Source organism: Capricornis sumatraensis, chromosome 9 (assembly GCF_032405125.1).
Source record: "Capricornis sumatraensis isolate serow.1 chromosome 9, serow.2, whole genome shotgun sequence".
Lineage (NCBI taxonomy): Eukaryota > Metazoa > Chordata > Mammalia > Artiodactyla > Bovidae > Capricornis > Capricornis sumatraensis.
This window is the reverse complement of record NC_091077.1, coordinates 49,365,763-49,390,332: the sequence shown is the minus strand read 5'-3', so window position 1 is coordinate 49,390,332 and position 24,570 is coordinate 49,365,763. Positions and strand designations below refer to the sequence as shown.

The window sequence follows — 24,570 nt, the reverse complement described above, 5'->3', positions numbered from 1 at the left end:
AACCAAATCCTAGTGAGAATGGTGACTTGCCATTTTCTTAGACACTTGTCTTTACACAATTTCAGACTATAACCTTACTCCACAGGAGTTAACGGCTTTTGAAAGAGATTTAAAACCATAAATATGTGACAGACAGGAGCAAACTGAGGAGCGGTTCTCTTGCTTCATCAACTCTACTAAAGGCTGCTATGTGAGAATAAAGACTAGCACTGAGTAACTCCCCTAAGTTCATTAAAGGGGAAGGACCAAAGGCAGGAGAAATATACTAAGGGAGGAAAGAGTTCCTGACCAAAATTAACAGACTATCAAGACTTTGTGGGAATATCATTAACAGGACAGATATCCCTCTTACAGAGCTGGTTTAGATCAACCCTAACTTGAACCAGATGATCTGTTGAGGGATCCCTACTGTACCCTTTGGACTATGTAATTCTATGAGATTATAGGACTTTCCATCAAAAAGAGGGCCTCTGCTGCCCAAGAGCACAGCAAGCATTTGAAGTAAGTGCCAGAGCCAGGCCCATGGATAATCTCAGCAGGATCACCTTTCAAGGGAGCAGTCCGAGGCCGGCCCTTGGGGGCCTGCTTCCCTTTGCCTTTTCCCAGCAACAGCTCAGCACTGCGTTCCCCATTGGGGCCCAGCTTCCCCATCAGGTGTTCTGGAATCCCCTTCAGGCCGGTCTTGGCTTGGAGCTGCTCCTCAGAGTCGCTTAAATCTGACAGGTCACTATTGGTACTGGAGTCTGAGTCCTGTCTGCAAGCCAAGCTTCGCTCATCCAGTGAGAACCTTTTCACAGCTTCAAACGGAGCTTTGTTCTCCTGTGAAAAATCTGCTGGGGAGGACAGAAAGCTGCCTGAGTGCCTGCCAAAGACGTTACTGAAGGTTTTAAGGAGAGGATTGTCCTGCTGCCCAGGCCCCACAGTTGGCCTCTCCTCTGTGGGGCTAGAGGAGAGAGTAGGCATCTCAATGGGCTGGGTGAGGCCGCTGGTGGGTGAACTGGAGCGGCCATTTCCCATGGCAGAGAGGCTTGGCCCCCCAGTGGTAAGAGCTGAGCCCAGAACACCAGACACCAGTTTGGAGGAGTCAGTTGTGATGAAGAGGGTTTTCTTCTTTGCTAAAGATGCTGAATCTGTAGAGGAGTGAGACTCGGGCCAGCTGGGTGCTGCCTTGGAGGTGACAGTGGTAGCAGAGGAAGAGCTACCTGATGCCTGAGATGCAAAGCTGCTGAAAGGGCTATGTTCAACTTTCTCCACAAATGCCAAGAAAGGGTTAGAAGGCTCTTCTCGGGACAGTTTAGGGGGCTGTAAAAATAGATTTTCATGACTGTCTGGGGTGCGGGCATGTAGGAGGCTCCGTGGGAAGGCTGGCGTGAGGGTGGGCATGGACTCTGCAGGCACTTTCCGATCCACAGAGCTGCCAGCCTTAGAGCCTGATTTAGTGTCTGCTCCAAGAGTGGATCTTCCTTTACAGAGGCTCTCGAGGCTTTGTTTAAATGAGTCTCGACTGGAGGAATCATCAGCCAAATTCTCTGAAACGGTAGTGAAGTAGTTACTGGTGGGTAAAGTTTGGGACATGCATTGAAAAAACAAGTTTTTGGAGAGATCAGAGTCTTTCTGAGACTCTGGTGCTGGGCTACAGCCAAAAGAGAAGCCCAAAGGTTTGTTCTCTGTGGCAAGAACCCCATTGGACTGGCTCCTTCCACTTGCAAAAGTCAAAGCTTGTGATGAACCTGGGAGAGATGCTCCAAATCCAGAAGAGGCCAGGACAGAATTCCTTGAATTCTGAAAAGAAGATAGCCAGAGTTAGTGATGTTGGCTTCCTTGACAATCTTTTGATACCTTCTTGGACCTAGGCCAACATTTCTTATGGGTCAATCAATTTTTCTCTCCTACAATTCTGGGAAAACTGCTCTTATAACTGTTACTTCACCAGGAAAGAAAACTGCCACAGACAACACAGAGGGGTCTTTAGCAAGGTGAGACGGAGATGGCAGGATGAAATGATACCCTTGGTTGTTAGCCAACTGACTGTCAAAGCACTAGGAGGCTGTGTAGGCTTCTAAGTTATCTACTTAGAAATGAAGACTCTGTCAGGGAACTGAAGAAAAGGGTTCCTGAATGTAAATGAGCTTTTAGTCTGAAATAGAGTGAAATATTACTAGTGACCCTATAATATTAATCTACCTCAAAGACCTTAGGGGCTATGGTTAAAGTTTTGGTTGATTTAAGTCATTGCAAATTGCCCACTCTTACAAAAGTGACTTCAGCCCCATGAAAAGCTCATTGTACATTAAGGAAAAAAATCTTTGTCGAAAATTGCTAAGATGGACTCAAATCAACTTAAAAGCTGAATTATCTGTTTCTCTTAAAGTTAGACCTAAAGGTGATAAATTTAAGAGGCATACCAGTTATTGAACACTTCTGTTATCATTACGATTTAACAAGTCTCCAAAGCGGAAAACTGTAGCTACTGATAATACCCACCAACAAAAGCATTCAGCATAACAAACTGGAGAATGAAAAAAAAAATCGTTTTTTTATACCTTAAAAATGCTAACTTCCGCATTTAGATAAACAAGGATGTGTATATAAAAGGGGTTAGAATCACTTTCATATAGTATATCACATACTCATATACAGAGAAATATCCATAGGTAGGTACAAGTACTTACATAATACTTATCTTCACTTTAAAGTATTAGAAATAAAAATTATTTCATGACTGCTTAATAGATACAGAGTTTCTCTTGGGGAAGAAGAAAATTTCTTTATGTAGTAGTGATGGTTGCATAACATTGTGAATATATAAATGCCATGATACTGTACACCACAAATTGTATAAATGGTAAATTTTATGCGTTAACTTAATTTTTAGAAATGTAACATATACCAGATAAATGAAAGGGTGGTATTAAAAAAAAGCGAGATAGGGGGAGAGTTTCTTCTTTAACTATGTAAGAGGAGTCTACATTAGGACTTTCTTTGAGGGTGGCAAAGAGGCAGAGAACCAGGCAGGCCTTTTAATGGCCTGCCTCCAGGTGACATCAGCTACAGAGACCAGTTCAGGGCATTTCAATAACTTAGTTCATTCTCCTTTTTTCTTTTCCTTCCCACTAACCAAAAACCACTGACTTAAAACTCCTCCAAAGAAATAGAAGAGAATAGACAGACACAGCACTGATGCTATGCTGTTGTTTCACTGGCTGGGTCTGCCCAGGTCCCTTGACACCTGTGTGACTGCAAGGAATGAGCATAAGGATCTCAGGTTTCACTACTAAAGTTACCCTCTAAAAATAAACACACATATGGACTTCCCTGGTGGCTGAGTGGTAAAGAATCCTCCTGCCAGTGCAGGAGACATGGCTTCCATCTCTAATCCAGGAGGATCCCACATGGCCATGGAGCAACTAAGCCTGTGCATCACAACAACTGAGCCTGTGCTCTAGACCCCAGGAGCAGAAACTACCGAGCCCATGTGCCTCAACTACTGAAGTCTGAGCATCTAGAACCCATACTCTGCAACCAGAGAAGTCATCACAGTAAGAAGCCCTTGCACTGCAACTAGAGGAAAAGACAGGGCAGCGATGAAGACCCAGCACAGCCAAAAATATTAAATAATAAACAAAATTATATAAAAAATACACACATGAATGAAAAATAATTGGATGCTCTTTCATTTTCCTATAACTGATTAAATTTCAAATCTTTTTCTTCTAAGAAAATGATGACAAACTGATTTCAACACAATTTTTAGGGCAGGAAGTTTCCTGGGGGGCTGTGCCCCTGGTTCATGATGGAAATATCCATTTCTGTACTTTTAAATCATATCCCAAGAGAATACCCAGGCTAACCCACTAGTAAAGTTACCGATACAGTCACAGAAATTTCTCAGACCTGTTTGGAAAATGCCCTCTGAATCCGCACTTCATCTATTCAGCTTTGCTACTCCAAGAACAACAGTATTCAGTGGATCTCTTCGTGAAGCATGTAATATTTGCTCTGTTTTGTAATCCCCATTTACATCTATTCTGCCTTTGACATGGACTTAATTTTAATCAATTTGGGCAATATGATGACTTAAACAGAGGAGAAATCCACATAAGATCCCCACCTAGTTCTCTTGGGAATGCTGGTAAACTAACAGAGGACAAATCGTGAAGAGTGTACACTTTGCATTTACAGGCCTTCTCTTCTGCCTTGGCACTTCACTTCCCTCCCCATCCCTGCACACTAGAGATTAACAAACTGGATCTTCTACGAAGGGGAAGAAGTTAGATGAAATGTATATGCCATGTTTTATATGACACTGTTATAAAACAATTCCATTTTAGGACGTGAGCTCCTTCAAATAGGATTTCAATTCTGTTTATAATATACAGTACTTAGCACACAGTAGTTTCTTATACATAATTTATAAAAGTCATTTAGTATTTTATTTGTATTTCATATTCCAGTTTGAATTAATAGCCAATTTGGAAAGAAAATATGACCCGCATCATTAATCATACTTTGGTGACCAAAATAAGAGCCAAAATACTGTAAGAACTGATTTGATACTGTTTCAAATTTGACTGGGGAGCCAACTTGATGTTAACTTTATTTAACAAATGTTGCATTTCAGCAACAATATATGTATATCAGATAAAGAACCTAGCAAGCTGGATACTACCACAATTAATTCCATCAAAATTTCCAGGTAAGGCTTAAAAGATTAAGTTAAGGGGGGGAAAAAAAAACCTTCTATGGTCATATCAAAGTGGCCCAGCCTCAAAGGAAAATATACAAAATGATGAACTGAAAATGTGTTGGTAATAGTAGCTTTCACATAGCCCTAATTATAGTGTTCACTGTTTCCAACACTATAATTCATTAACCTTGCCTCTCAAAGGCCTGGTGGAGGCTAAACCACTACATGAACTAAATAGATAACTGAGTTTAAAAGATTCCCCATTGGATCTATTTTAACGACACATTAAATTGGATTGTATAATCAAGTTTTGATTAGCCCAACTGTTCAGGTGACTTTTAAGAGCTGAGAAAGTTTTAAGAATATACACATTTCTCCAACAAGCAGTAAAGGACTACCCACAGAATACAATTTAAACACATCTCAGAAATACTCCTTCCCTATGGCATCTGAGATGCTTTTTAATGTGCTAAGAACAAAGTAGGGTGAAAGTGTGAACCCACATCTTGCAAATCTGCCCCTGAAACAACTCACCTCTCCTGGGGCCTGCGACCAGCTGCCTTTCTGTTTTTCCGGCCCAGTCCCTGTTGCAAGGCCAGTGTCTGAGATCCTCACCGTGGTTGGGGTGGAGCTGGCGGTAGTGACCACAGCTGCTGAAGCCACCATACACTGGCCAACTTGTTCCAGTGTTTTTCCTGCCTCTTTATTTTCGGCTCCACCCACCTCTGGGGCCAAAGGTGTCTGACCTGTGGCTGTAGAATACGGAGTGAAAGGCAGAGGTGTGTCCCCACCCACAGGCTCATCCTGCACCACCAGAGTCCTGCCGTTTTCTTTGGTGTAAGTGGCAAAGCGAATGTTGCGGTTAATCTGGGGGACAAATGTAGTCGGTGGCTGCTTGGTTCTCTGATCCAGCCCTGGCTCTCCACTGGCATTCCCACCTTTCCAGGGCCCTCGGCTTGCCTCGCCTCCATCGCTCCCATTACTGTCTACTTCACCCCTGTCTCCTTTCAATTTCTTTGATGCAGGGTCACACCCAGAGTCCGAAGCACTTTTCCTCCTCCGGCCATCTTTCCCCTCTATGCTCTCTCTCTTCTTCTTTCCTTTGGAAGATTTTACTGCTTTTAACGTACCCCCCTACAAAACAAAATTCAAAAAAGATTTATTACAAGGGACTTTCCATCCTGTGAAAACCATAAACCATTAGCTCTTTCCCATCTCTAGAAGCAGACAATCAAAGCTGGGACAGATTGCCAAATTCCAATGCCAGCTCTAAGACATACCCTTTGTTAAAAAGCTCCAATCTTCCTGTGATTCAATTTACACACACATTTTCAAGATAATAGTTACTAGAGGTTAACTCACTTTGCAAAACTTCCCTTAAATGAAATGTATTCCTTTCTTAAATGGACTTTTTTCAGGATTTTAAAAATTTATGGAATATCTTTTATAAAATGGACTGATAAAGCTAGTCTGGGAACTTATTTGCCCCTTAGTGAAAAAAAAAATCTGCTTTATTTTATATTTATCTCCTTGTTTGATAGAAACTGGCAAGTATTGAAATATAAAATCTCCTCTATTCAGGAGTCACTAAAAACTGGTGACAACTTAACAATAGGAAAAGGAACATTTATGAGTCTGTGACCAGAGGAAAAGTGAGCCCAACAGAGACAGGTTTGAGTTGCTGTTATGGACACTATAAAGAACACAAATAATTTCTAGGTCTTATTTCAAAGCATTAGATACAAACAGGGGGGAAAACTAAAAAGGCAGGCTACCATAACCCAAAACTCAAATCTCTTAGCTCTTTTAGTAATTTCATCCTATCTCAGGAAATCTTAAAATTTAGCCTTATTTGAAAGGTGAAGTGAAGAAGTGAAGTCGCTCCGGCATGTCCGACTCTGTGACCCCATGGACTGTAGCCTATCAGGCTCCTCCGTCCATGGTATTTTACAGGCAAGAGTGCCGGAGTGGATTGCCATTTCCTTCTCTAGGGGATCTTCCCAACCCAGGAATCGAACCCGGGTCTCCCACATTGCAGGCAGACGCTTTACCATCTGAGCTACCAGGGAAGATTTGCAAGGTCAGTAACCTTAAAAGACACAGAATTAAAAGGGGACAATTCCTGTCTCTGAGTGAAAACTCTTTCCCTGAGAAGGACAAGAGGACAGGGGCTTGGGACACAGTTAACACTCTCTCAGGCAACTTATACCTGGAAATTCTTAGATTGATATCCTATTATTTCTTTTTAGCTGCATTTAGCTAACTTTCAGATAGTTTCATTTAGATAATGTGCTGGGGTGGCAATAAGCTAGTGACATAGTTATTTGGCTGTTATTATTTACTAGCTTGATTAACCGATTCTTGATTAATCTTGATTAATCTACCCTTGAATACATATAGATTCTTTGTAAAGATCTGTATCTTTGCTGTAATCAATCATTATTATAGCTCTTATAACCGAATTTTTTTCAAATTTTTCATTTCTTCTTGCCAGTTTTCTCTTCATTTTTTTCTGCCTTCCTTTTTTCCCCCTTAATTTCCTTCTGAAAACCTTAACCAAAGCTCAAGATTTACTTGTTTCTCCCATACTTTTGGTAATATTAATCTAAGTTCCTAAATCTTTCATTTAAGAACAGTTTCTGTTTGTTAAGAATTATTTTCATTTGATCAATTAAAAATCTTTTTACCCCTTCTTCAACCTCTATCATCACTCAGTTTTCAGTGCTGTGAAATATTTAAGTACGATCACTGAAATCTCTCCTTTCTTGCTCATTCTTTCCAAGGAAATGAGGTGACCATGGATCTCTAAGAAGCGTTACTGTAAAACTTGGCAGATCTGTCAATAATTGTATTTTGCTAGCTAAGACGACAGTCACACCATGGCAAAGCTGAAAAGAGAAGAATCAATGTCTGTTGCTGAAAACCAAAGATCTCACCTGTAACTCCTTCAGCCAACTTACAGAGCCTGGCTCACAGCAATTTCCCTGAGCAACAACGTATATGTATGTCCTACTTATGGTGAGCTACTCACATGTGAGTAGATTAGAACACTGAGACCAGTACTCTCTAGCTATATATGGCACAATCTAAATGTACCTAGCATATAATAGGTGCTTAAAGAACAAATGAAATGAGGAAGGAAATAAAAAAGGGACCCAATACAGCATCAAAGTAACAAGTGTTTTTCAGCCATGTAAACACACTCAAAAGACTTATCCTATTTGTAATAATATAATATGTAGTAAAGAACTATTAAATTTTACCCTGATTCTTCTTTTCCTACCCTAATCTTGTTTTATCAAGCCAAAATGACTGGATAGAGAAGAGGAAGAATTGTATACCCAGCAGGAGCAGCCAAGAGAGCAATACAAACACAGGTGCTAAGAAAACTATGAAGAATATATGGACAGATGGCTGTCCAAGTCAATGTCCTACTGAAGGAAATTCATACAGGATTCCTTAATTGGTTCAGGCACTGATTTATAATATGTCTTTTGATGGGTTATGATAATTCTGAATGAACCAAGAGTTGGTCTGATTCACAGAAACTATGGAGTAATCCACTGTGTGCTGAGCACTGAACTAGGCACTAGTTTAGTTTGAACTCTTCTTGGGATACGAAATTTCAGATTTCCTTGGAGCTCACTACCACCTGATGGAAAGAAAAAGAGGATGTAGTTTCTTCTCCATTTCTTATTACTGGGTAGGTCATGAATATTACTACTACTTATTATAGCTTTGTCTATTGCACCTTTTAAATATACCTGTCCTAAAAAAATGTAAGAAAAAAGTAGGCCATTTTAAAAGTTAGGCAACATAGCCATGATGAAAAGGGTTTGCTCAGACTAGGTCTCTTTCTCAACATTACCCTCCCTCAACTAGACAAGACTGTGGTGAGAGCAAGAAATGTACAGTGGTCAGAGCTTGAAACCCAAAGCTATTAACATGGATAACACACACATAATGAAGTCTATGTAACAAGATAATGCAAGCTCATGAGTCTGCTCAGAGACTCACTCCATTACTGTACCTCGCTCTGAGGCGCCGAATTATCCACGAGCATCACATGGATCAATCTGGGATCTACGGACTTGATCTCACCACTCTACAGAAGGAGGGGGATAGAAATTAGAAAAAAGAAGAAAGATTTAATGCCTGCCCACCAAAGACATAATTATGTAATTTTTCTTATGTAATCTATGCAATTTTCTCTATTTATTTCTACTTCCCTGCTAGAATGAAAGCTCCATGAATAGGGATCTCTATTATTTAATTCACTGCTGGAATAACAACATTTGAAACAAGGTCTAAAATATGGTAAGCACTCAAATATTTGTTAAATGAATGAATGAAAAAATTGAGTTCAATGCCCAAGTGTCTCTTTTAGGGCTACTAATTTCAAATTCTGCATCTCTAAAACCTTCCTATTCTGTAATCAAAAAAAAAAAAGAACTTCCCTGGTGGCTCAGTGGTGAAGAATCCACCTGCCAATGCAGGAGACATGGGTTTTATCCCTGGTCCAGGAAGATCCTATATGCTGTGGTAACTAAGTCTGTAAGCTACAACTGCTGAGCCTGTGCTCCAGAGCCCAGGAGCCACAACTACTGAGCCCATGTGCTTAAATTATTGAAGCCCTGCCAGTGTCAGAGCCAGAGCTCTGCAACAAGAGAAGCCACCACAATGAGAAGCCTGCATACTGCAATCAGATAGTAGCCCAAAGACCCTGCAGCCACGAAGACCCAGAATAGCCAAACTAAATACAAATAAATAATAAAATATAAAAGAAAAAAGAAACCTTCAGAAAAAAAGCTAAAGGTTTCGGCAGGGGCCTATTTGACAGATACTGTCAGATTTAATGTGTACATCCTTTGACCTAGCAATTACACACTTGGGAATTTATTTCAATAAATAAATAATGTGAAAAATGTATAATGATATATGCTCAAGGATAGTCACTGAGGCATTATTTGTATTAGTAAAATACTGGAAATGATTTTTAAATATCCATCAATTTTAAATTAAATTAGCTATACTACATCAATTCAGTGGATAGTATGCATCTGATTTTAAAGGATGAAGTAGATTTCTATATATATTTATACAGAATGATGCTAAAAAGTTAAAAACATAAATCAAAGAACTATGTGCATCATATGATCCCATTGTTAGTACAGTATGATTTATGCAGTTCTTACCTAAATAGACAGTATGAAAATATCATATACACACATAGAGAGAAGGTATTTGGAAGCATATGGAATATATACCAAACTCTTAATGGTGGTTACCACTGTCAGGAGTAATATTTGCCTATGAGAAGGGATGGCTTTCACTAGCTATTTTATATATATGTGTATCACTTGAAATTTATAAATGAAGATTGAATAATTTAATAAATTAAATAAAGAAATGACTAAAATCATTATGCTTATATTACATGTGACTGTAGAGGGCAAGTCTGAAACCAATTCAAAGGTGTTATAAATACATATGTGTTTGCCTCAAAATACTCTTGTTTTTGATAGATAATTCTCCAGGTAGTTATAGATGCTATGTTTTTTCTATTTCCTTAGAAAACAATTCATTTTATCAGCATGTAGGGGAGAGTGGCATAAGTATTATAGAAGCAAATACTAACTGATTAGATTTTTAAATAATAAACATTATAAATATGATAAAATAAGAATAGCACTTCACATCTGTATACTGTTCTATAGATTTCAAAGCACTTTTGAATACATCATCTCAGTTCCCAAAACACATACTGTGAGGCCAAGGGTGGTTACCTAATTACCTCTAATTTACAGATGAGAACACTGAGGTTGAAAAAGTAGAACAACCTTTCTCAAGGTGATAGAATCAAAAGTGATAAGGCCAGAGATGGAACCCAGCTCTTCTCACATGTAATGAAGTGCTCCCTTTCTCCATGCCACCCTTGGTAAGGGGATGGATGGACCTCAGACAAAATAACACAGAGCCTCACCTCAGTTACAGACACCTCCATAAGACGGGTGATGGAGTCTTGATGGCTTACAACACCACAGAGCCAACTTTCTTCTCCCTCTGGCTGGTATACTTTGACCCTGTGACCCTGAACACTGTAGGGACCTAAAGAAGAGATCAGTCAGTACTGATTATTTTTGGCTAAGCTGTATTTCATGACTGTTCCTTAAAAAACAGAAACAGAAAGAAGACTTATTGGCACTTTTAATCCTCTTGTATGGAGTTGAATAAATGAGCAATTTCAGATTTACTATACACAGCAGTTTAAAAATAAAACATAGCTTTTCCCAGTGACTTTGGTAAATTTTATTTGGAGATTTCCTAAAATATCCTAGGTTCTGACACCTTATCTCAATATTTCAATTCTAGAAGTAATACAGGAAAGAGAAAGGCAACTTACAAGTCAAAAACTATAGATAATATGAAAATCCACTCAGATCTATCTGACATATACATAAAAAAAGTAGGCCAATAAGTTGAATGTACTATTTTGTTATGTTAGCATAGGAATGATACATAACCATTTGCCCTTTGCTATCTTACTTTCAATACAGTAGGTGGAGAATTCAATACATGAGGTTTGCAGCCTCTGCTCTAATAACAGTCTGAACAAATATAGCACCTGTCTTCCTAAGAACATAGAGTTTCAAAGATATTACTTTATCAGCAGGTAATGTTACCTTACAATTTCAGCTGGCCCTCCAAGAACAAGAGTTTCTCTCTCCTACATATCTTATACATTTGAGACCATATAGTTAAATCACTGCTTATTTTAATTATCTTTCAGAGCTATAATTAAGCTTAATTTTTCTATACACATTCATATATATATCTCTACATCTTATCCTGTCCCTTGATTTCCTTCTCACTGCTATCTATTTTTCCTCACTTTCTTTCCTCTCTCATATCTTTCCTTGATTATTAAACATCATTTCACATTGATACTTCCCTTCTCCAAAGAGGCCAGTTTTCCTACTTTTACCTATTTAGATTTAGTGTGACAAAAGAGAACTAAGAGCCCTATTTCACTGAAAATCATTATTATCATGAGGTCAGGAAGGACAAAGAGCAAATGTACAACATGAAGGGAAAGATAAATGAAGCCAGAGTCTCCCCTTTGTGTAGAATCTTGGGCAAAATCTGTATGTAAAATGAAAAAGTTAATAAATCTCTTTTGTTTTCATTCTCAAAAGTTAACATGCTCTTAATGTGAATGAGTCTGTGGACACCTTCCTTTATGAACATACCTTACACTCTAAGTTGTTATTTGTTGGTGTTAACAGTCTTTGGTCTGCTGAACCTTACAAGACAGTATGCTCAATAAGGGCAGAGATTTTCTAGCTTGTGGTTATATCCCCAGTACCTTAACACTGTGTCGACTGCAAGGTTAGTCCTTAATAAATATTTAAGAAATAAAGACATTTTTAAAAAGACAAAATTGCATATTATGAAAGATAATACAAAAAGGAAATTGGTTTGAGGGAGATCCTATTTTTCCAATCCATTCTAGAGATCCAGCTAACTGGAGTTACTTGTGACACTACCCACAAAAAGAAGATAAGCACAGATGTTTAAGAGTTGCATGGTGTTTTCACCATTCTATCACTTTCAACATTGGCCATACACCCGATTCAGAATTTAAGGACAGAAGACAATCTATTCTTACCTCGGCTGAATATCTCTTGTAGCTTTTGGTCACTGATCAAAGCATTAACTGTGTCTCTCAGAGCAGCATGTTCCAAAAGAATCTGGTTTTGGCTATCTGTTCCCATCTAGTAAAGATAAAAAAAGAAAAAACTGAATACTGAAATAAACAGCAATAATATCTAACCAGAAGAGAAAAAGTATACTCCTGAGGAGCTCTACATCAGCATATATCAAAATGTTCCAAAGAACCCTAGTCTGACTATAAGATGCTCTACAAAAGTTAAAGATGCTACGATCATTTAGGTTTAGGAAATATTATACCTCCCTTGAACAAGGTGGGAAGAGGGCAGGACATCAGCTGCTTCCCCAGCCCATCCAGTCAAAAATCTGTGTATGTTTGACTCACCCAAAACTTAACTCCTAATAGCTTACTGTTGATTGGAAGCCTTACTGATACATAAATAGTTGACTGACATATATTGTGTATATCATACATATTTTTCTGTATTCTTATAAAGCAAGAGAAAAGAAAATATTAAAATCTTGAGGAAGAGAAAATACATTTACAGTACTATGCTATATTTATTGATACCCTATGTTCATGACGTCTGTTTACAAGATGAATCATCTGTCAATGCACTACATCAAGACTGCCTTATTCAGGGCTTCCCTGGTAGCTCAGTGGTAAAGAATCTACCTGCCAATGCAGGAGACATGGGTTCGGCCCTTGATCTGGAAATATCCTACATGTCACCACAACGATTGAGCCTGTGCTCTAGAGCCTGTGGTCTGCAACTACTGAGGCCTGGGCGCCCTGGAGCCCATGCTCTGCAACAAGAGAAGCCACCACAATGAGAAGCCCGCACACAGCAACTAGAGAGTAGCCCCCACTTGCTGCAATTAAAGAAAAGCCTGTACAGCAGCGAAGACCCAGCATAGCCGGAAAAAAAAAAGACTGCCTTATATAAAACAAAGCACTACAGATGTTAAAAGTATTACTAACACTAGACATCTAAATGAAAAGACAGTGAAAAAAGTTCATATTAATTTACAGGTACTATATTTATTGACAAAAATCCATACACTAAGTGGACCAATGTAGTTAAAACCTGTGTTGTTCAAGGGACAACAGCATACTGTATCTTTCTACACACAACAGTACGTCTAAAGGCTCTGAGAAGACATCCAGAAAAAAACATGTTTAGGTAAATGTTCTTCATACTTATTTGACCATAAAACATTTTATTCCCTGTAAATCTTGTTATTTTGATACTTATCCACAATGCACTGAGTGCCTATTCATACAAGCACTAGGATTACAAAGATGAATAAAACAAGACTGATGAGAGGGAGTGAGGCCCAATGAGTCAGGAAGACATTTCAACAACAAAGAAATCATCATTAATATTTCACAAAACACAGTTTAGTAAACATTGCTCTTGGCTGCCTCAATAAGACAGCAAAACTCTTGGAAGTCTCTAAATTTTAATGTTCAGACAATAACTCTTATGAGAAATAAATATTATCATCCATAAATTCTGAAACTCTAACTCAGATACTAGCTTGTTTAAACTACTAACCTATCCCTTTTTTGTAACTAAAAATATACCTAAGCTCTTCAATATTTAATGTTGGTTGGAACCAGCCCAAATTCCCAGGCTCCCTGCCACTGGCAAAGGTATAGGCCCTTCTCAGACAAGTTACAGAAGCAACCATCTCTGGGAAGTCAGTACTTCTGAGGAACTGTGGTCTTAAGTGTGAAGTGGTTTCAGGGTGAGGTGGGGGTGTGTAGGGGAGAAAAGAACCCTCAGTCACCAAATGTACTTTTCAAGGGAGCAAAGAAACTTTAAAAGCCACATGGATTTAAAAAAAAAAAAGGCACATGGAATTACTGGGAGAAAGTACTTGCTTCAACATTAAAAGAGAAGAAGAAACACTCTATTTATAATCAACAGAGAAATTAGCAGGGAGAGAAATAAATTCAGGACTAAACCAACTGATAAGTACCTGGAACAAATGCAACCCATTAGCATCTGACAGGAAACGAAGCTCTCGATCCAGAAGGTACTCAACCGGAACCACAGAACCCAAACCGAGTTTATCTACCAGGGGAGTGAAAGTCTGTGAAATACAATGACAAGAAATAGATTAGTACTTGGTAGAGAAAATAAATAACAATTAAACTGAATATCTAACTGCAGAGAAAATATCCATTATTAACATATATCTTTCACCTCAGTAAATACAGATAAGCTAAAGCATAAGTTCTGAGAGTCATTCCTAACCCACCAGCCCTCAAATAATCATATGAAGCAAACTAGAGCATAAAGTCGGCTCAATAGCCTTATTAACAGCTAAAAAGGATAAGAAGAATAAGAAATTCCTCATTCTCTTTTGCAATCTAACTAATCTTGTCAGGCTTCAAGAGGGTTACATTACAGTAAGCTCTCAGAAAAAAGAGTTACACCATTATCATCTCTAGAACTCTTGAAACCTTTGTGAGATTTCTAAAATGATCAGTGATATAAAAATGCATGGGTAAATTCATATTTAGTGTTTCATAAATAATCTGCCTACAAAAGTCACCCAGAGACCAAGATCAATTTGAGCTGCTTCTAAAAGTTCAACTGGAAAGTGGCCTTAAAAACAAATGAAAAGAGCTCAGTAAGTGATGATATGTATAATCAATGGGTTAAAAATGTTTGTTTTGAGCATTATTTAATTTGGTTAGTCATAGGAGAACTAGATTTTTGCCTTGTGAGAGTCTGAGCTAAGAAGTAGTACACAAAGTGTCTATGCTTCTAACTTATCCAACTAATAAATGGGTGACTTAAAATGCTAAAAACAAAAAACTCATCATAAATAGTCTGATTTAAAAATGGGCATATCACCTGAATAGATATTTTTCCAAAAACAGACAAATGGGTAACAGGTACATGAAAAGGGGCTCAACCTCACTAAATTCAGGGAAATGCAGATCGAAACCACAATGAGTAATCACCTCACACCTAAAAATGAAAGACAAAGAGGAGGGGACCCTTGTACCATCAGTGGGGATATGAAAAGACAAACACACCAAGTACTGGAGAGGACATAGAGAGGGGGACCCTTGCACCATGAGTGGAATGTAAACTGGCACAGCCACTACGGAGAACAATACAGAGGTTCCTCAAAAAAATTAAAAACAGAAACTACCATGTGATTCAACATCCTACTTCTGAGTATTTATCCAAAAGAAATGAAATCACTATCTTGAAGAGATATCTGCACCCTCATGTTCACTGCAGCAATATTTACAATAGCCAAGACAAGGAAATGACCTAAGTGTCCAGTGATGAATGAATGGATAAAGAAAATGCGGTGCACACACACACACATAAATATTATACACAAAAAAATATTATTCAGCCATAAAAAAGGAGGAAATTCTGCCACTTACAACAACACAGCTGAATCTCCAGGGCACTATGCTAAATCAAATAAGTCAGACAGAGAAAGACAAATATGGTATGATTTCAATTACATGTGGAATATAAAACAACTGAACTCATACACACAGAATATATTGGTGGCTGCCAGGGGTAGGGGGAGTGTGGGAAATGGGTAAAAGTGGTCAAAGGGTATAAGCTACAGTAATAAGAAGAGCAGATTCTGAGGATCTAACGTACAGCACGGTGACTATAGTTAAAATGCTGTATTGTATACTTGAAAGTTGCTAAGAGAGCAAATCTTAAAAGTTCTTACCATGTATGTGTTGTGAGAAGCAAATTAGATAATATGTAGGAAGGTACTCTATAAAACAATGAGATTATACTTTATTGAGATTTTTAGAATGTTCTTGTTTTGCAAAGCTAAAAAAGAAAAGTTCTTACCACGCACACAAAAATGTAACTGTGTGAGACACAGAACTTTTAACCTTACTGTAATTATTATTTCACTATAAATATAAAATCATCACATGTACACAGACTTATACAATGTTATATGTCAATTCTATCTCACTAAAGCTGGAAAAAAAGTTTCTATGGGAAAAAACAGACTTTAATAATTACATTGTTTCATAATATTATGATGAGAAAAGAAAGGTAAAAAATTATTTAGAAACAAAGTATCAAATATCACTTAATATAAAACATTTCAGAAGGCACAGGAGAAGAGATCTCTCCCAATTTTTGCTTTAGTAACTTCAGAATAAAAGCCTGTTAAGGACAAAGCATTAGAGTCTGGGGAATTCTAAAAAGTTCAGCTATTGCATAAATACCATGTTGAATAATAAAGCCCAAATATGCTTCTAGCCAATAAAAGTCACTCACCAGGGCTGGCCACTGTGCAATTGAGACTCGAGTGCCCTGGATAAGGACTGGGTCCTTCCGAGGTGCCCATACTAGAGACCCTTCCAGCAAAAGTACAATAACTTCTTCAGCGTGAACTTTAACCCAGGAGTGCTGCTTCCAGTTACAGCCATCAAATTCTACAAAGATCTGGAAAAAGAGACAAAAAGTCATCTTAAGGTTACACTGGAAAAATCCCACACTATAATATAAAAACAAACACAAACTTCCTGTTTTGAAAACTTTTAACTTGTTTTTAACTTCTTTTAATGGATTTCAATAAAAACCAATCTTACTTCAGAGCCAGGAAGTTGGTCTCATCCTCACTCTGAGAAGAGGCTACAGAGTTAAGGGGGCATTAGTTATTTACAGTTATTAATTTCTAGCCATGATCCTACTGAGATTTATAACTCTTAGTTTCCAATTTACATCTAAGTACACTAACTGGGGGCTTACTATGTATAAGGCCCCTATGCTAGGTTCAGGAATACGGAAAGGAATCTAGAACACCGGCCTCAAGAAGCTCATAGTCTAATAGGTAGAAAGACAAATTTTTTACACTTCTATTGTGAACTTTTAAAATTAATAAAGGCTAGAGTACTTATAGCCCACTTCAAAGAATTTTAGTTGGCTTTTGGGAAAGATGCAAGAAAATGATAAAATATAAATTTGCAAATCAGGACTAAGCAAACTACAACAGGAAGTCACTATTAAAGTATAAAAAGAGGGAAAACTTATGAAGAGAATAAGGATCTATACAGCTCTATGACTGAGGGATATATGATTAATGATGGATTACTGATTGGGCTCTGAGCTTCCTAAAGGCCAATCTGAAAATGGAGAGGTTAGTTGCATTGTCTTCACTGTCTAAAAGGAGAACACAAAGCAATGTCTCATGGAAGCAACACTTTCCCAACCACTTGGCTCTACAAGAAATTTCTCATATCACACTTCCAAAGGTAACAATGTAGGGCAATTAAATTCATTACACAAAGTTCTAGGTTTATTACTTGTAATACGCTAAGTAAGTTTCACATTTACTTAAAAAAAAAATCATGGGAAAATAAGGCTCAAAAGGGGAAGCATGATTTTTACAGAGAAAGAACATTAAACTGCATGATTTTTACAGAGAAAGAACATTAAACTACATTACATTTAATATATGAAGGGGCTCATTCACATATTAATATGTGTTCTGGGGGAATCATATACAACTTTAAGTAACTTGCTGACAACTGTAAAGAGTTGTATTCAAACTTGCATTTAAGTACAGACTCAGGAAACAAGAAAGGGAGTAATGAATAAAGCTTGGGGCTTATGTTCCTGAAGGCTTGGATTTCCATCTTAACCTTAAGGTGTTAGTTTTAACTGAAAACTTGAGCAAGTCACTCTTCGCTTCTCAAGTCTTGGTTTCTTCCTTTGTGGTAAGACATACCTCATGGACTGGTTGTGAAGACTAAATCAAGTAATAGATTCAAAAGTACTTTGGTCAATTGTAAAGCACTACTTGGGCAATAACATGCCATAAGATAAAACAAATAAGGTATAGGGAGTGTTCAGAAGCAGGAGAGATCACTTCAGGTATACAAAGGGAGTGATATGGGATGAGGTTTAAAAAAAAGTCCCAATCAAGTTCTAGGATGGGCAGGAGCTACAGCACACTGTGGGGAAGGAGTGGGCAATGAGACTAAAAAGATTAATAGTCAATGTGGAAGACACCAAATGTTGGGATAAAACTTGGGTTCATCCATCTGCCAATGGGAGATACGTGTATGTGTGGGTGAATGTGTATACGTGCAACTGCCAGTAAAAGGTTTCTGAGGTCAAAACATAAGCAGAACAGTTTGTTTCAGGACAATCCAGCTCAGTGGATCAAGATGGCTTAGAGTGGGAGTGGGGTGGGGAACAGGGGGTGTTCTTACATGACCTAGAGTGGGAGCAGTGAGACGAGGAAGGAAGTGACCAGGGCTCATGAGAGTTGATGATTCATATCAATAAGCATGATGACTGGCTGGAATAAGAGTAAGGGAAAACTCAAAAATGACTTGGATTTTGAACCCAAGACTAGGAGAACAGCAGTCCCATTACTGTTCAGTGGTATCATAACTGATGTCCAGAGGAGGCAATGGCTGAAGGCCTTCCAAGTCATGAAAAGGAACAGAGGCTGTCGAAACCCTAGGTCGAGTCTGACCTTGAGTGACACAGTGCTCTCCTGGGCATAGCTTAGAAAACCAGAGGTTGAGGCTCTCTGGTGCCTGACAGCTAGGTGCCGTGTACAGTGGTAATCTGCCAACTACTTTAAAAATCAACATGGTGCTGGTGCTGAATCGCTTCAGTCGTGTCTGACTCTGCACGATCCCATGGACTGTAGTCTGCCAGGCTCTTCTGCCCATGGGATTCTCCAGGCCAGGATACTAGAGTGGGTTGCCATTTCATCCTCCAGGGGATCTTCTCAACCTGGGGATCGAACCAGTGGCTCTTATGTCTCCTGCATTGGCAGGCAGGTTCTTTACCATTAGTGCCACCTGGGAAGCCAACATATGAGTCACAAAATTCTAAGTCATACCAACATCCAAATACAGAGACAACACTAAAAGAAGTCATTGTATCAAAGCTGTAATGATTGTAATTCTTTATATAGTAATTTGAACATTTTAAAAGTTAGTATTCAGGAATTCTGTCATAACACATCTGAAAACACCATGGGAGAGCTGAAATATTTGAAAGCCATATTTCACCTAATTTAAGGGCAATTATTTCCTAACCTGCCTGGGCAAAGGAATGAAGTATTGAACTTGGCAACCACAGTGCTATATGTTCTGAGTTCAAACAACTGCTCTAGGCTAGCAATACAAATTTGTTTTGAGAGCAATATGGAATGTGGATATATGTAAACATGTTCTACCAGTATTCTGGCTTATTTCTGGCCCTAGCACTCTGTTCCATCTCCTAGCTAGAGATGGAAGGAGTTAGAATATATAAGGTGAAGAATCATTTCAGGTCAAAGTACACAGAACATGAACTCTTTAAATGGTAACGGCCAGGGACTTCTCTGGTGGTCCAGTGTGGTTAAGATTCCACGCTCAGAATGCAGGATGCCCACGTTCTATCCCTGATCAGGGAACTAGATCCGACATGCCAAACAAACATTTTTTTTTTAATGGCAGTGGCTAGGTCACAAAACAGGAAGAAGGGATATAAGCTAACGAAAATCAATGGTAGTGCTTGGACTGAGTTAGAGATGGCCAAGGCAGGCTGATAATCTGAACAGAACAGAACTAAAACAGTTTATTTTTTTTTCAAGTATTTCAAAAATTTCTACTATTAGAGTAAAAGTAGCAAAAAGTATTATTGTACAGCTACAGCCTAAGGACTAGATGTGTAAAATATTTCCTTAGTTAAGGAGAGTTAGTGGTAAAACGCTTACTTTCATTTCAAAATCCCTTTCATGGTCTATATGTGATGCACATTCATTCAGTGACATTAAAATGAAATAAATTTTTTAAAAAATCAAGTAAGTTAACCTAAGTTTGATAAAATCAGACAGTAGTAGTCTGAGTAATACAAACTTTCATGCTAACCACATAATTATGTAATAATCAGTTTGGATTCTGGTCCTAAGGCCATTCTTACAATTAATAAAGGTATTAATTTATTCACTCACTCAACAAAAACAGAATGCCTCAGAAATATGCGTGTGTGTGTGTGCGCGCGCACGTGTGTGTGTGCATGTGCACAGAACACTTGCCAGGGCCAAGAAGATCAAGGTGAATAAGGTAGCAGTTGGCAGGAAGGAATCAAACCCCAGATGAGTGAGCCAGCAGAGAGGTACAGAAATTATTACAGAGGCATGTAATAAGAGCAGTAATGAAGACTGAACATATTAGAGAAGGTATATGCTTTGGGAAACAAGAAAGGATTCATTGAAGAGGTAGTGGTATACAAACTGGATCTCAAAGGACAAACTGTATTCTTCTGGCAGAGAAGGGAGAGAAAGACTGCAGCAGGTGCCAAAGCAGAGAAACCTAAGAGCAGATTCGGTGTTCTAGGAGAAGGATGTAGCAGCTAGTAAGTTAGCTGTAAAGTGTTCTGTTGGCATGTTAACGGATGATAAATTGAAACCTGGTGGCAAAGGTTCTTGTTTGGTCAGCAGAGTGGGGGTTCTGTTGGTATGTCTGAACTCTCCAGTAGTCAATCCCCTCTATACCCTTCAGTCTGTCGCCCAGCTACTTCTCACAAGCCTGGCCCTGGACACATGAGAGTTTATGTTGTCTTCTATAGGCCTTGGGGGAGCGTTTGACTGTTTTAAGCAGGGTGGGGGAAATGATGATGATATACACAGACATCTTTCACGTGCATTTTAGAAGGATAATGCCATCTGAGGGGAAAATTTTCTCAATACTCAGTTTAAATAGGAAATCAAAATAGATATTACAAAGTATTAAACATCCTTTATTCAAATTATGGGATAAGGACGTTTTAAAAATGAGATGTATCTAATAGATGAACATAGAACTCTAAGATATATGGAAAAAAGCAAGCTGCAGATTTTTTAGGGAGTTGGGAGGACAGGAGAAGGGTTGGGATAGGAGGAGTAATAGTATTATCTGATAATAAGGTAATACCTTATCAATAAATGTTCCTTTTTTGTCCTTAGACATATTATTTATATAATTAACTTTTTTTTTTAAGGAAAGAATTAACTTTGGGATCAGGTTTGAAAGGAACTCATAGAGGCAAGAAACTGGAGGCGAGGAGACTAATTACAAAGTGATGAAAACCCAGGTTAAGAGACGTAAAAGGCCTAAACCAAGGTCTAGATCAAGACTGTATGAAAGAAAAGCATATTTGAGAAATTAGAGATAAAAGTAACAGGATATGGTAATGACTATGAGAAGGTAAGGAAAATGGAAACTTCTAAGGTTCCTAACTTTTCTTTTCCAGTTTTCCTAACTACATTCTAAATGAAATATGAACTGTTACAAATGATATTAGAATTCCAGGTGGCACAGTGGTAAAGAATCTGCCTGCCAATGTAGGAGGTGCAAGAGACAAGGGTTAGATCCCTGGGTCCAAAAGATCCCCTAGAGTAGGAAATGGCAACCTGCTCCAGTATTTTTTCCTGGAAAATTCCATGGATAGAGGAGCCTGGTGGGCTACAGTTCATGGGGTTGCAAACAGTCACATGCAACTGAGCACAGAAATAACCTGAATACAAACTCAAGTGTGTGTGTGTGTGTGTGTGTGTGTGTGTGTGTGTGTATATATATATGTAAATGGTTTTAGGTGCAGTGGAATCAAAAAGATGTGGATTTGCATCCCAACTTCCTCATTTCTTAGCTGTGGGAGCAAGTTACTTTAGCCTCTTTGAGCCTTACTTCCTTTGTCTATTAATAGGGACAGTAAATACCTCACAGAACTGTGGCAGAATTAAATAAAATAATGTGAAATGCCTAGTGGATCTTGGGCTTCTGATAAATATGCATTTCTTAAGCAAATTCATAACTGGTCAGAATATAAACTGGAATGGCTTAAAAGGAAAAAAAACTGTCATATATTAAGAATCTTAAGTATGTGTATATCCTGTATTTCCATAATAGCATTTCTGGCAATAATCCTAGGAAGTCATAGTAAACACAGAACAGGCTTTATTCACAAAAACGTTCATCACAGAAATATTAATAAAGCATAAAATCTGAAACAATTTCAGTATCCAATGAAAGAGGAGCAGTTAAATAAATTAGCCAGTCAATAAAAACTATAATATTTCTTTGAGAGCATTTATTGTTTCTTTCAGTTACGAAAGCAACACATGTTACTATGGAAAATACAAAAAATGACAAAAAATGACAATCACCTAAAATACAAAATTTTTTGGTAATACATGAAAATAACTGACATATTCAGTTAAAAGAAAAACTCAAAACTGAAAATACAGTATGAATTCAACTTAAAAAAAGATTAGACTATGTACCAAACATAGCAGTTTTTAATAGGTTGTGATTCTACAGGGGCTTTATTAAAATAACTTCTACATTTTGTATACTAGACATGTTATTACTTGAGAATCAGAAAAACAAAACACATCTAATAACTCTGATGTAAATCACAAAAACCAACTGACAATCCACCTTGGATGGGGGTCCCAAATATAAATCCAATCATATAAAGAAGAAAATCAGTCGTGAGTCAGTATCAGTAAAAATATACAAAAGAGAAAACCTTAAAGATCAAGTTAAATACAGGGGGCCACCGAGTAGAAAATTCATAATAAATAAAATAAAAAATCAGAAATAAAAGTTAACATAATACTGGCTTCTAAATATTCTACTTAAAGTGAATAGTAGAAATGCACATGTTCCCTGTTCTTGATGAACTTACAATCTAGAAGGGCAGATAAGCTATATATCTTGTTTTGTATCTATACCAAGAAAAATTAATAAATATTACAAAAGAAGTATCTCAACAAGTGATAAAGGAAAAACACTTGGATTTAGAAAGACTTGGAAGAGGTGTTCATTTCTCTTTACAGGATTTCAATGGACGACAAAATCAAAAGCAAAGGGTAAAGGGGGTATAAAACACGGAAGCCAGAAAGCACTAGGAAAGCAGAGGATCAGCAAGAGTGCATGTTGTAAATATCCATTTGGCAACGCCCAGCTTTCCTTGTCTGATTCTTTGCAGGACAAGGATCCCTCTTATCTGTAATTTGGTCTCCTGAGTAGACCAGGAGGGGGCTCTGTGCAGATCTCTGGATAGGTTTATCTCCCATTGTAAATTAATAACCTTACATGTGGATTTACAAATCAGTCTCAAGAGTTTGGTTAGTGAGAATCAGATCCCTAGAGCCTGATTACCCCTGAAGACACAACCCCCACTCCACCCAGAGCTCCTGCCCTTGCAAAACTAAGCGAGGTCACTGTTCAATCAGGCAGGTTTTATCCAACTGCAGAACAAGGGTAAAAGACACTTTAGTAGTAGGAACAGTGGGATGAGGAGGGCTTAAAAACCACCAACCTGTCAAAAGCAGTGGAAAACTGAGAAACAGCAACAGGTGTTGTGTCCCCCAGGCCTTGAGGAAGCAAAGCCTACTGGAACCCACTCCAGCTGTTGCTGAGAAAATCACTAACAGAAAATGCCATGTTAGTTACCCGTGATTTAGGCAGGTGGAGGGGAAACTAAATCAACAAGAAGGTGGAGAACAGAACTAGGCAAGTGAGTTCTAAAGAAGGGAATGAGTCCTTGACAGATGGAGAGTTAGTGAAACAACTCTTAGAAATAAATGGATAATAAACAAGAAAAAAATCTGACTGTACAGTGAAGGGAGAGGATGCTGGACAAAATGACCAGTGTACAGTGTGACCACTGGCGGACATACTGTAGTCTTGAAATAAATAGAATGCAAAGACAGTAAGATAGAAGTATCAAAAATGACATACACACATAAATGAAGACAAACTTTAAAAAGCAACTTACACAAAGCACTGGAGTGCCTAAAAAATTCAATAGTGGCTCAATGTTTCAAAAACAGACCTCCTGCTGTAAGGGGAGAGTTAGGATGAAAAGTGTGTGTAGATGGCCTCACACTTAACCATTATATATTCTTTTGGACCATCTCATTTTTATTTAAAGTTCTCTAAACCATACACTGATCCACAAAACATATTCTACTGACTTTAATAAAGCAGCATACTACAATATTATTCAGATTTTTATTTAGCTTAGGGATTATAAGCAAGAAAAGAACACTTATGGATAATCATTAAGGGCTGATCTAATTCAATTAGGGCTGAAGTTCTATGTGTGAACTTAGGTTGAGAATAAATAATATTAAATTATACACTATTACATTATCTAGAAACAAATTAGACAGCTATTTTAAAGTCCACCTACCCTGACACA

General features: G+C 38.1%; 1 protein-coding gene across 1 annotated transcript in view; it reads right to left on the bottom strand.

Annotated features, from left to right (window-relative positions):
* KDM3B (lysine demethylase 3B) overlaps positions 1 to 24,570 on the bottom strand; it is a 58,557-nt gene that overhangs the window by 29,599 nt on the left and 4,388 nt on the right. Inside the window, exons 2-8 of the mRNA XM_068980318.1 lie at positions 16,651 to 16,818; positions 14,345 to 14,458; positions 12,357 to 12,462; positions 10,671 to 10,795; positions 8,718 to 8,792; positions 5,222 to 5,821; positions 546 to 1,782 (exon numbers count right to left, since the gene is read on the bottom strand). Coding sequence (XP_068836419.1) covers positions 546 to 1,782; positions 5,222 to 5,821; positions 8,718 to 8,792; positions 10,671 to 10,795; positions 12,357 to 12,462; positions 14,345 to 14,458; positions 16,651 to 16,818 — 2,425 coding nt within the window. The remainder of the gene's footprint in view (positions 1 to 545; positions 1,783 to 5,221; positions 5,822 to 8,717; positions 8,793 to 10,670; positions 10,796 to 12,356; positions 12,463 to 14,344; positions 14,459 to 16,650; positions 16,819 to 24,570) is intronic.